This window comes from Nothobranchius furzeri, chromosome 12 (genome assembly GCF_043380555.1).
Source record: "Nothobranchius furzeri strain GRZ-AD chromosome 12, NfurGRZ-RIMD1, whole genome shotgun sequence".
NCBI classification, from domain to species: Eukaryota; Metazoa; Chordata; class Actinopteri; order Cyprinodontiformes; family Nothobranchiidae; genus Nothobranchius; species Nothobranchius furzeri.
The window spans coordinates 29,258,359-29,271,823 of record NC_091752.1 but is presented as its reverse complement, the minus strand read 5'-3'; the positions used below and the strand labels follow the sequence as shown (position 1 = coordinate 29,271,823).

Genomic DNA, 13,465 nt, shown 5'->3' with positions numbered 1-13,465 from the left:
GAAACTCCCTCAAACCGACCACATTTCTGATTTCTTGAGACCAGGCACCTGTTACATCCGTGTGCTGTGGTTAAAGTCAAGTCCGTACCTTCAGGGTTTTTATTTTCATGATGCTGGCAGATGGTAGGCCTGAAGATTAACCCACTGTGCTGTAATCTCGCCTCATCTTGTAAAGCACAGAGCCTCCCTGGGGAAACTCTGTCTACATCAGACGTAAAGTCAAAGCACAATTAGCGCACAGATAGCTGTCATACAAAATAAGTAAGAAAGGGCAAAAACAAATGATCATGATGTTTCTGTTGTTTTGTTGAAGCAAATGTGATTTTTAAAATTTCTAAACTTTTTGATGCAAAAATATTCTGCAGTGAAGAACGTTCAAGAACACATGGATCCTCAAATGAAAGCTCACTTCTCATCTTTGGTCATCTTCTTAGTTTCTAATCCCATGACTTCAATCACCAGAGCACATGCTGATCTCTTGTCCTCTTGGTGATGAAGCCATTTCCCCATCGGAGAAACGTCAGAGCGATGTTTATCTTTTCAGCATATGGCTACATGTGCAGCGTTCGGATTAATGTCCCAGATACATGTGGATGATCCTTGATCTGCCTGTAGGTGCATTCAGTTCAGAGATCTTTATTCACTTGTGCACGTTAGTGTTGAACAAGTGTATCCTTTGCAAAAGGACACACAACCTTAAAAGGTTTAGCAGCATCATGAAAACAATCTAAACCCAAGAAATGAAGAGCAGCAGAGGATGAGATGGATCATAGATTTGTTTCTGTTGCAAACAGAAAAGACAAGAGGAGAACATCTGCCTCTGAGACTAAAATAAATCAATGGAGTTCAGTTTAAAAAAAATCAATCGGCTCTGCTTCAGTGGTGAATCTCGTCGTCCACCCGTGAAGAGTCCTGCCTGAAGCTTTACAGCTGCAGTCAATGTGAAACACATCTGCGGCCATCACTAATGCAGATCGTTTGCTTTTCTGTCTGTAGTAATAAAATTAATGACTTGCCTTTTTTGATTATGAATTCATAATCTCATTTAGAGCATCCTGAGCATGACTTTTTTAAATGTTCATGCCTTTTACTTGCTGTTATTTAAGTTAAACACTATGAATGAGTGACAGTGTCTCAGGGGTTAGGAGCTCACCCCTGAAACCAGTGGGTTCCCAGTTGAAACCCAGGGGTCATCAAAGGCAGTTGCTGTGTCGTTGGGAAAGACACTTTATCTGCCTTGCCTACTGTCAAAGGGACTGGTGATGCCTGTGTCTGACTGCCTCTCTTTGGTGTGTGTATGTGTGTGTAATTTAAGCAGACTCGTCTACATAAGTAGAGCTACATGGATTATTTATATGAGAGAATGTTTTTCGTAACCAGATGTTGATTAACTCTGGAAGATTACATTATTTGTCAGACTTTTCCAGCACGTTCCTGGCTGCTTCTCAAGGTGGGATGTTAACAAGAGCTGTTGACGGAATTAGTTTGGCTCCAGTCTTGCACGAGTCTCTGAAGTGAATTTGTTGACTATAGGAAACAGTTCATCACCGAAACATGAACTTTTTACACTATGTTAACCCAAGCAATCCATCCATCCATCTTCCTCCACTTATCCAGGGTTTGGTCATGGGGACAGCAGACTAAGCAGAGAGGCCCAGACTTCCCTCCCCCCATCCACTTGGGCCAGCTTCTCCAGGGGAATCTTAAGGTGTCACCTTAGCCAGTCGAGAAACATAGTCCCTCCAGCATGTCCTGGGTCTTCCTTTGGGTCCCCTCAGGTTGGAAGTGCCTGGAAAACCTCACCAGGGTAGCATCCAGGAGGTATCCTAATTAGATGCCTGAGCACCTCAACTGGCACCTCCTGATGTGGAGGAGCAGCAGATCTACTCTTAGCCCCTCCTGGATGACCAAGATGCTCACCCTATCTCTGAGCCACCCTGTGAAGAAAACTTATTTTGGATTTGAATCTTGTTTTTTCGGTCTCCGGGCAATATAATCAAATCAAACCAAAGAAATGATACTACACACACCAGTATGAAACAGATTTACCAAAGGAAGAGAAAACTTTGCATAATTTTAGCTGTGCTTGTCTCACTGTAGAACCCATCTGTCTGTATGAGCACCTGTTGTCAAGATACCGAATTCAGCTTTGGCATTTTGGATTATTATTGATAATCTCTTGTGTGGTTTGCCAAAGGCAGAAGTCAGCTTTTAGTGCCGGTCCACTCTAAAACTAGGTCATGTCTTTAATCTCTGCATGCAGAGTAGGTTAGCAGCCTTTTATTTTCATAAACCTCGGAGTGATAAAGTGGAGTGACACAATAATAAATCATGCAAAATCCCAAAAAGTGCACAAAGGACTGATTCTGCTCAAGTCAGTGTCTACTGAGATGATCAGCAGCAGCTGTCAGACAAACATATTCATGCCACTCCTGCAGAAGAGGTCTCTACACATAAATGAAAGTTTCCTCTTATATGCCTTTCATTGAAGTTGAAATGGCTGACAAAACATGTCAGATAAAAAAATAACAAAAAAAGTTGTCTAAATATCAAGCTAAAAATGTGACCATTGCATCTGGACACTCACCAGAAGTATTCTCACTAACACGATGATGTGCTTGTCCAATAAAAATGCAATGTGATTTTAATAAGTACATTTTAGATAAGACATCTTTAGACAGAAAACAATTTTATTTGGCGTGAACCTTTATTAGGACATTATTAATCCTTTACGCTGCTGCCCCTTAGTGGTAAAGTGCAAGTGGTGCACTGTAAAAAACAAAGAAGAAAACGAAGACGAATCTGAATCAATTAAATGTTCAACATTAAGCCTAAATGTTTTTGAACATGGTAATGCAACTTCTGTAAGTAAGACGGCCACCCAATCATCTATTGTGACGTCATCGACAGGTACAGGACCCCGAGCTGGTCAGAAGGAAACATGGTGTCTAATATGACGTTCCCCAAAGATGCTAGACCTGTGCTTCATGCACTTTAGACCTAATTTCATGGCTATATGTGTGTCACAATCTGCTCCTGTCTCCATGACTTTGTATATGTACAGTCTATGTTTGACTCTCCCCTGCCTCCTGATTAGTCTTTATTGTTCTCACCTGTCCCTTGTTAATCTTCCCACGTGTTCCTGATTGTTTCCTTGAGTATTTATACCTCCCGTCTTGTGTGAGTCTTTGTCGGATCATTGTTGTTGTAGGTCGTGTTGTTCTTGTTCCCTGCTGTATCCTGCCATTAAGGCCTAGTCCACACGTAGCCGGGGTTTTTTAAAAATGAATATCCGTCCCTCCAAAAACTTGCATCCACACCACCACGTTTAAAAAAAAAAACTCTGTCCACACGTACCCGGATAAATACGTTGTTAAGGACATGCCAGACCTGTAGGTGGCAGTACTTCCCCCGTTCTTAACCTCGTCCTTCGTCTGTGGTCTTCCGCAAGGAGCAGTAATTCCGATTGCAAAAACAAACAAGCAGAAAGCGCTTGGACAATTGATGGATCGGGTAGTGACAGAGCGCAGCTCTGAGGGCTTCCATGATGCCGGCTAGTGTAAACACAGGTCGCACACGTGATGTCAGCTTTTTTTGTTGCGGAAAGTGACGTTGTGGACCTTAAAACTCTGGTTTTGTCTGTCCACACGCAGACACCCAAAACGGAGAAAACGCAGATCTTCACTTTGGCCGGAGTTTTTAAAAAGATCCGTTTTCGTGTTAAAAAACTCCGTTTTCGTGTGGATGACAGGCCAAAACGTAGAAAAATATCTACGTTTTGGCAGATCCCCGGCTACGTGTGGACAGGGCCTTAATCTACTTTTATTTTATCTGTGCCTGCATTCCTGCCTCCTGATCTGCTCCACCACACATGGTCTGCCGCCATCCACTCCTCAACATGACAATATGGTACAAAGCCACCAACATTTTTCAACTGGACTTCACTTTATTCATTCCTAACAATGCTTCGATGGAAATTTCCAGAGAGTTAAAAACTACACATTGTCAATTAAAATGTTTTAAGCTAATTTATTCCAAAGCAAATGACCCATCAGCTGGTTTACTAAAAGATGATTAACCCTATCGTTGGCTTTCCCGGCCAACTTCATTCAAAACAGGGGAGAGCTCAGAGTTTGAGTTACGGGGGAGCTAACGGGAGCCCAGCTCACTTGAAAGGGTGACGGGCTCCCCTGGAAGCCCTCAACCAGGGGGAGCCCCAAAAAAATCCTGGTTCTACTTATATTACATTATTTATGTGGACTCTCTGGGGATTCTTTTGAGCGGAGAGGATGCAGAGCGCTGATCGTTGATGCGCTCCAGGCAGCTGCGTCCTGCACACAACCACAGTAACATTCGTGTCACCACTCAAAAACACTATAATTAACACACGATTGTTTATGTCAGCTCATATCCTCTGGTGCTTTATGTCTTTTATTTGTGCCTGATGTGCATCACTGCTGCGGACGGTTGATTGCTGATAAACAAGGGGAGACTTCACCTCACTGGCGCGGCCGGCGTGCACTCCCGCGTTTCCTGCGGTCGGTAGATCCCTTTGAACTGCTTAGTTCAAAAATAACTCATGAGGTGAAAATATAAGAAGCCAGGCAGCAGCTTTTCTGTAGGAATGAGAGGAGACGCAGGAAGATCAGAGACAGAGGACAGGAAAATAGTCGAATAAAAAACAAGAAAACAAAACAAAATATTTGAAAAGGACAATGTAGGTAGATCTATCCTACTACACATTTTTTTTACTTTCTAAAGCAATAATTTATAAGCATTTACATATTTGACACAATTCAAATCACCTTCAAAACTCTGTCCCAGGGCCGTTTTTTAGGGGGCCAAGGCAAAGCTAAAGACCCCCCCCCCCCCCCCCCCCCCGGAGTTGGGGAGTGTGGCACAGCACTTGCGATCTTTACTTGGAAAACATAAATTATCACAATGTGAACAGTCACCTGCGATGTCCTGTGTACTACACAGAAACACAACAGTGGTGGTGATTTTGTAAACTCTGCTCAGTCTCTGGCTTTTTGTCAGACTCTGAATGCTGAATAACTGCATGTAGTGAGTCATCAGACAGAAAGCTCTGGAACAAGGTCAGGAGCAAAGACAGGGAAAATACCAGAAACTAAACAATTACAGGTTGCATATCGTGCTATTTTAAACCTTTGAAAGCATCTATAGGCACATCATGTGTTGAAATATTACTGTGGCACTATTGAGATGTCATTTCTAAATAGGAGTTATTTTCGTCAGCCTGAATTTATAACCAGAAAAAGAATGGTTTGTTTCAGTGAAACTCCACCAACACGCACTCCGACAAAACGTGCCTACAGGAGTGTCGTAGTATTTTTTTTCATGAAGAAATAATAAATCCACACAGTAAAATGCTCCAAAAAGTCCATTTTCCATGACATGGCCCTTTTAACTACAACAAAGGAACCAAGGAGAACAAATGAACAGGACCAGGTATAAACTGGGAGGTGAAGGAAATGACATGGGGACCAGGTGAGATGATTGCTGATGACTGATGGACATGTGTGGCTAATAAACTGACACAGGAGAATGAGGATAAAAGAAACCAAAGACAACAAGAGCACCAATTAAGGACCAAAATAATAACCATAAGGATAAACTAACTGAAGATAATGAACAAGATAACCCAGGGATCTAAGGAACACTGGGGAAGAACCCAACTAAAAGATGAAAACAAAACAAGAGAAAATAACTGGAAGCTGCAGAGTTAAAAGTAACAAAATAAAACTGAAGCAGGGGAACTGAGGGTAAAATGCTCATATAAACAAAACATGACAACTCAAGAAACCATGAACACTGAGTGGATGAGAAGAACAGGAGATATTTAAACATTAAACAGCACGGTTGGGGCCCAGATGAGGTACAATGTAAAGGAGTGGAGGATAAATCCTAAGATGGGGAAAAGAGGAGTGGCCGGAAAGATTAAAAAAATCTATGGAGACAAGAAACACAAGGACACAAGGGGGATGGAAGAGACATGGAAGGAACACCGGACATGATAAAACAATTCCTAAGTCCTGATAAAAAAAAAATACACTATTGCTGAAATCGATTGTTTTTAAACTTTCACAGATCAAACAAATGTTCCTTACTTATTCCTATTTATTAAAAAAGGAAAAATGTATTTTTTACTAAATGTTATTATTATTATTATTATTATTATTATTATAGTGGTTGTTTTTTGTTGTTATCACTCTATTTAGTATTTTATCCCCATGTTTCCCATGTTTCTTGGCTGTGAAGCAACAACATTGCCTTTGTGAAGGACTCTTTACTCTGCTGCTCTCACCTGGTAATAAGCTGATAATGCACTGCAAGTGCTCACATACAAGTGAAGGTGTGTGTGTGTGTGTGTGTGTGTGTGTGTGTGTGTGTGTGTGCGTGCGTGTGCGTGCGTGCGTGCGTGCGTGTGTGTGTGCTTTGGACTTGATGGGCTATCTCACGCAGGGTGCAGATATGAATATAGTCTATTTTTGCAGAAAATGCTATCAACAGTTCCTTTAATCAGTTGAGTTTTCTGTTGGTTCTGTCCAATAAATGTACAGTTCACTCATAATATCTGAAAGTATTAATAGCCTACTATGTATTCCAGTTACACATTTGATCAAATGTCTGGTTTAGAACTTGAAAATAAAAATTCAGACTTGGAACTTGACTGAGAGTTGTGTGAAGATGGACTTCTTTGTGACTTGCAGAACAATGACTTGATCCTGCTGTCCACAGTTATAATGGGTTGTAAGAAGGTTTTTGCCCTCAGTCCAATAATGATTCAGACATCATATTCCACAAGATGTTTGCATTAATTATGTAAATAAAAATAAAAATAAAAAAACTTTACAGAACATTTCCAAATTTGATTTGTTGTTTTGTGGCACAAATCTCTCATTAAAATTTCCACTTATTTTCCTGAATAAATTTTTTTTAACACACTATGGCCGTTAGAACAATTTACCTTCCTAACTTTCATTAAAACAGAAGAAAGTCAGAAAAACATCTGTTTGCCGTGGATGGAAATGAGCAATCCTCACTATCTGAGAAGCTCTGTTCCTACATTTTAGGCATTTGGGTCACATGACCTCGCCAGCAGAATGTCCAACAAAAAGAGTGAGAGGTGTGTATGTGTGTTCTTTTTCCAGCAGTGTTGGCACAGGCCAGCAGAAAATTTCTTAGAAATCACCTTTGCGTGATAATAAATCCCAGAAAACTAATTTACTGGCAGTCGTATTGTGGCGTTCCACACATCCGATTGTCAGCTTCTGAAAATTTCTTTTCATTTAAAGATCTGAAACCTGTTCATGATTGGCTCGTGCTGCCCTGCGTGCAGCCAAACGTGCTCGATGCTTGTCTAACTTCTACTTACTGAAACTGGTGCACTGTAGACTTTCCCCCCACAGTATGACTAACAATGCGTTCATTCCTACAGAGACCACTGCAAGTGTATTAATAAAGGAGTGAACCACACCTTTAAAACAAACGCTGAGGGTTCTGATCCATCAAGAGGATGTGACCTTCTTAGCTTGTCAGGAACCTGGCAAAAACTAGGGGGTGTCTTGTCTTAGACTCAGGCAAGGGGCTAAAGCTTGGTTTCTGCTTGACGCATTCACTTTCCGCTTGGTGATGCGGCTCGCGGCTGGAACGCGCTTCACAACTCGCAGCGTTTATGGTTCATGCGGCTTGTCTCTGCGGTGAGCCAATATTCTCCCAAACTGAAAGGGGCAGCATGGAGCTCTACAGCATGCATCCAACACTACACCATAGTAGAAGTAGAAATTACTGTTTACAACAGCGTCCTCGTCTTTTCCGACAGTGCAAGCTATTTCTCTCCAAGAATTATTAACAACATGTTGATCACGGCGATCTTTGAGAGCAGAATCATACAAATGTCTGTGTTTACCAACCTCTGCCACACTAGTTCTTGCCGGTCCACCATGTTTTTCTGCGTCTGACCATCCGCGTGGTTAGAAATTTTCCTAGGTGCGTGGTGCGGAAATTTTGGGCCATGCGGAGGCGCAGTGGAGGGGCGTGGTTGTTAAAATGACGCAATTTCGCCGTGCGGAGCCGTGCGGACGTGTCAAGCATAAGCCAACCTTAAGAAAGGTTTGGATATGTGGGTACACTGTAAGAAATTCATTCTTGAGTTTACTTAACCAAGTTATGTCAACATGTTCCACCAAACTTGGTTGCTTTAAATGTAAAAAAATACTACACATTTACTTTTATCACAACAATATAACAACAATGATTTTTACTTTTTACATTAAAGCAACTGGGTTTAGTGGAACAAGTTGACACAACTTGGTTCAGTTAATTCAACACTTTATTTCTTAGAGTGTCCCAGCCTTGTTTTTACAAACATCTGATATCACAAGAAGCACTGATAACATGACAAAATCTCAGTTTAACAACAAACCTCAGAGTTTCACCCATTCTGGAAGTGCTCGGCTGACTTGGTGTTAAAACGAGGGGTAAGTTGAAATAAAACAGTCACATTCTTCATTGATTCAGTAATTTGCTTTTGTCTAACGCTACTTCTACGCATGTGAAGCCTTTTCTCCTTGCCTTGTGTGAGTCTCATCATAAACACAGATCATGCTTGAACGATTATAGTTGAAGTTTTGGACGATTGCAGCTTTTCCTGTTTCTCATTTTACACATTTTTCACTATATAAACTTCAGAAACAAGCTGATTTAGGTCAAAACAAGTATTAAAAAAAATTAATGCACAATAAACTTCATAATAAGTCAGTGAAATACAATTTGTATTCTTCCTTGCAGGATAAAGCTCCAGTTTTAGTCAACAAGCTATAACCAAGTGAAAAGCCAGCCTGTAGAGCTCCAACTACAAAACCAAAATGCAAAAAATGAAGATCAAATATGGAATAATCTTCATCTGCATTATGGCCGTGCTCCTCATTGAAAAAGAAAGTAGTATCCTCTCGAGGTAAGAGAATGAAAAATTGCATGCAACCTCATTTTCTATTTATTTTAACTATCTCACTTCCCTTTTTAATTTTAAATGAAATTAAAGTGTTTAGTTTCATTCTTTCACCTTCAGGTTATTATGTTTTGCCAAAGTGGATGCCTGCATGATTGCAAATGAATCAGAAATGTAACAAATGTGCATTATCAGTTTTCCTGAAGTGTGCCACTGCTGATAACAGATACACTGTAAAAGCCAATGTCAAAATGTTCCAGATATTTTTTCCTCAGGGCCAGATTGTCTGCCAACATCATGACAACATTTTTTATCTGTGAAGATAGGTATCTATCATGAGTAAGCCTGTGTGTGCAAACTTCTGGTAAACATACCTGATCTGTGACAAATCTAGCTCGACGTTTGTTGCCAGTACCATTTGACCTTTAGGCTTACCTATCCATTACACAACGCCGGATTAACCATATGGGCAATTGGGCAATTGCCCAGGGCCCACAAACTCTAAAGGGCCCAGGGCAGCAAGGGCACGAGCAAAATACTGTAGGCATATCTGTAATCTCCCGCTTTATATTAAACTAGGGTGACCGTACGTCCGGTTTTCCCCGGTTCATGTCGACTTTTCACTCTCTGTCCGGGCGTCCGGACTGGGGGTTCTTGTATTGATGAAAATGTCCGGCTTTTCATCCAGGAGCAGGGATCGAATTATGGGGGAGCTGTATAATAAGTCCAGGGGAGCCGGAAACAAGTTTTCTACCTATGTCACATCATTTATGGACTCTTTAGAGCAGAGAGCACAGAGAGCGGCACAGCGCTGCGTTGTTGCGCAGCGATCCAGGCTGCTGCTTCCAGCGCACGGTCCATTCTCAAAGTGGCGCAACCAAAAAACTATAATTAGCACACGATCGTTCATGTCCGCACATGTTCTCTATTTTCTGTCTTATTTGTGCCTGAAGCGCTCTGCTACTGCGGAGCTCATCACCTGTGCTGCGCGGTGCTGCGGTGATTTCACCTCACTGACGCAGCATCAAAATGCACTCTCCGCTTTTCGGTCAGGAGATCCCTTTGATCTGCTCAGAAGTAACTGATGAGGTGAAAAAGTAAGAATCCAGGCAGCAGTTTTTCTGGAGAGTTTAGAGCAGATGCAGGAAGATGAGAGACATACAGGACAGGAAAATAGTTAAATAAAAACAAGAAAACAAAACAAAGTGTTGAAAAGTAAAATGAAGATAGATTTATCTCCACTACACGTTTTACCTGTATAAAACAATAAGTTCTACACATGTCATATTTATACATCTGATACAATTCAGATCACCTTCAAAACTCAGTCACACACCCAGGGCCGTTTCAAGACATTTTGGGGGCCAAGGCAAAATGCGACCCCCCCCCCCCCCCCCCCCCAGTGACAACTTCTTTTTTCATTGATCCTATCGTCTAATCTCACAGCTGAAACAAGCATCCTTAATAATCTGTGCACAGGAAGCTTACCGATGCTGTAGTAAAACAAAAGGTATAATAATTTATTATTAATAAAACCTTGTTGCAGCACTAAAGCAGAAAAATGAGATTTTGCAATAAATATGCAAAAATATTTACATATGAATTATTTTAGAGCCCTTTTATTGGCAGAATCTGATATCAATTTAGTTCTTACAAAAATGGGTCCCAACGTGGTTTGTGTGGTGTTGCTATAGTGTGACATCATAGGCACAGATCCCCTGTCCTCTTGTTTGGAAATGGAAACATGGTCACCCTATATTAAACAAACTGTCCACCCGGGCTTTTACGCTGCACAGAGGCGCTTCGCTGCCTATGACTTTGAACGTCAGTTGAGAGTCAGTCTCATGCAGACTGACCAATGAGGAGAGGGCCTCAAGTTAAGACCCTCTCCTCATTGGTCAGTCTACACAAGGTGGGTCAAAGGTTACCCTGAGCGGGTTACTGATGTCAGGCATTCAAGTATTGAGTATATTTACTGCATATTACAGTAATATATTCTGTATGTGACCATATTATGGCGATCCTTGGGTCGTGATGATGGGGCCCTTTAATATTGTTGCCCAGGGCACAACAAAGTGTTATCTGGCCCTGCCATTACAGAATCAAACTTTATATTTAAATTTGTCTACAGACGCATTCAATGCTTCTCTCTAGTTGGTGGATTAAAAATAGAAACAGAGAAGGTTGAATACAAACTTTTTTTTGTGATGATTGGTTGTCAGGAAGTGACTTTTGTCAGTAATCGGCTGCTAGTAGAAGTTTAATATTAATGGTTGACATTTTTTCTGCATCTGCAACCCTGTGCTAGATATACAGAATCTGCTGCGTCTTGGCCAGATTGTGGTTGTAAATAAGAATGAGTTCTCAATCGACTCATCTGGTTAAATAAAGGTTAAATGAAATATAAAACTATCAAGGATTGTTTACAGTTTCACAGTAATCCTTCATCAACTCTCTGCTTCTTTAGGTTGTGTGATACACTGATGAGGGAGCAACGTCCACAGCAGACCCCTCAAGATGAAAGCATTACAACACAAAAAGGCTCATTGACGTTCCTCCAAGTGCTGCTCTCTAAACTATCTTATCCAAAATGGAATTACACAAATTCATCAGAGGAGCCAGAAAAAGAAGACCAGAAGGATTTAGAGACCAGAGGACATAAGCATGTGCTACTCATGGCCAGCACAAGGACAGGCTCCTCCTTTGTGGGGGAGCTTTTTAACCAGCATGGGGAGGGCATGTTCTATTTGTTTGAGCCTCTATGGCACGTTGAACGCATGCTGACCTCAACAGCAGAGACAACCAATTGGAGAGATGCGCCAGGAATCTTCCGGGACATACTTCATGCCCTCTTCTTGTGTGATTTCTCTTCCCTTGAGAATTTCATCCTGCCTCCACCAAAGGACCACGTCACCCCCGATTTTTTTCGTAGAGAGTCTAGTTTATCACTCTGTGAAGAGTCTGTCTGTAGTCCTGTGGACAAAGACGTTTTTCAGAGGTATATCTTTTTCTTCTTTCTTCTAGCTGTTATTGAAAGAGTTCTTGATGATATCTGTGATAAACTGTGACAAGCAATAGAAAAAAAAGGTTTTGCCACAAAATGTTGTTTTGTTTTCATACATGAACTGCAGTAACCAAATTTGACCACATGGTGTCATTCTTACATCATACTCCTTTAAAATTCATGCACATCTTTGAAATACCATCAACTAACCTCATAACTTTATATTTTTTGTGTGTTAGTTATCACTGCATGACTCGTCGCTGTGGGCCGCTGAACTTGACTCTGGCAGCTCAGTCCTGCCTCTCTAAAAAGCACCATGCCATCAAGTCTGTTCGAGTGCAACTCCTGGAAACGCTTCAGCCATTGTTAGAGGATCCTCGCCTTGATGTCAGAGTCATCCAGCTGGTCCGAGATCCTCGAGCCATCTTAGCATCGCGTATGGAGGCTTTCCCGTCATTTTACCACATGTGGAAAGACTGGGCGCAGGATGGCCAGGTACCTGAAGATGATGAAGAGGTGATGAGGCTCAAAGGAAGCTGTGATGAAGTCAGGAGCTCTGTAGAGATGGGACTGAGCCAGCCTGCCTGGCTACGGGGACGCTACATGTTAGTGCGTTATGAAGATATTGCTCTGGACCCCATGCAGAAGGCGGAGGAGATGTACAAGTTTGCAGAAATACCATTTAGTTCCCAAGCTCGAGAGTGGATCCTGAAGAACACACACGCTACAGAGGAAGCCAGTAGCTACTTCTCCACTCAGAAAAACTCTTCAGAACATGCAGAGAAGTGGAGATTCAGTATTCCCTTTACTTTGGCTCAGGTGGTTCAGAAAGTGTGTGGACCAACCATGCAGTTGTTTGGATACAAATTTGTGAATGATGAAAAGACATTGATCAATAAATCTTTTAGCTTGCGTGAAGATAAACAATTTAATTAATCAGAAGGTGGAAATGGCATTCAACAAATCAAAGAAGCCAAAAACCAAACTTTCTTATCAAAGCTGAAATAATTTTGTTTACCGGTCACAATAATATTCATGCTCTTACCAAGAAAATGAAATGATCTGCTTGCTGTTTTTAGATTTTTAAACAATTTTATGACTATGCTTAAGATTTAACTGAGGGGGTCATTTGAGTATGTTTTTTTTAAATGAACTTTTATATTTTTTAGGCACAATTCAAAACTTCTAGCATATAATTTGATTTATCCTTATATTTCTCCTTCCTTTAGTGGCAGATTAACAAATGAAAGTCTTTAATAAGCCTGGAAGTCTTCAACAATTTTATTTCATGTTAGGTTAACCATTTAGGATCCAGAGAAGCTTTAAGCTGTCATCTTGTTTTTGCTCGGGTAAATAGTGAGTTGTGCTATTTTAATTCATTAGCTCGTGATAACAATGCAATCACTAATGCTAACAGCGATTATGTTTATGTGCTAGGATCTACTTGTAAATAATTTATTATGCCTTTTTAAATCCAAATTTCTGGCACA

The 13,465-nt window shown here is 41.1% G+C and overlaps 1 protein-coding gene across 1 annotated transcript; it reads left to right on the top strand.

Moving 5' to 3' along the window:
- The first annotated feature begins 8,885 nt into the window (after window positions 1-8,885).
- LOC129166816 (carbohydrate sulfotransferase 3-like) lies at window positions 8,886-13,007 on the top strand. Its single transcript, XM_054750286.2, has 3 exons — window positions 8,886-8,977; window positions 11,439-11,969; window positions 12,215-13,007. Exons 1-3 carry the CDS (start codon window positions 8,889-8,891, stop codon window positions 12,909-12,911), a joined length of 1,317 nt encoding a protein of 438 aa, XP_054606261.2. The 5' UTR covers window positions 8,886-8,888; the 3' UTR covers window positions 12,912-13,007.
- The last annotated feature ends 458 nt before the right edge of the window (window positions 13,008-13,465 follow it).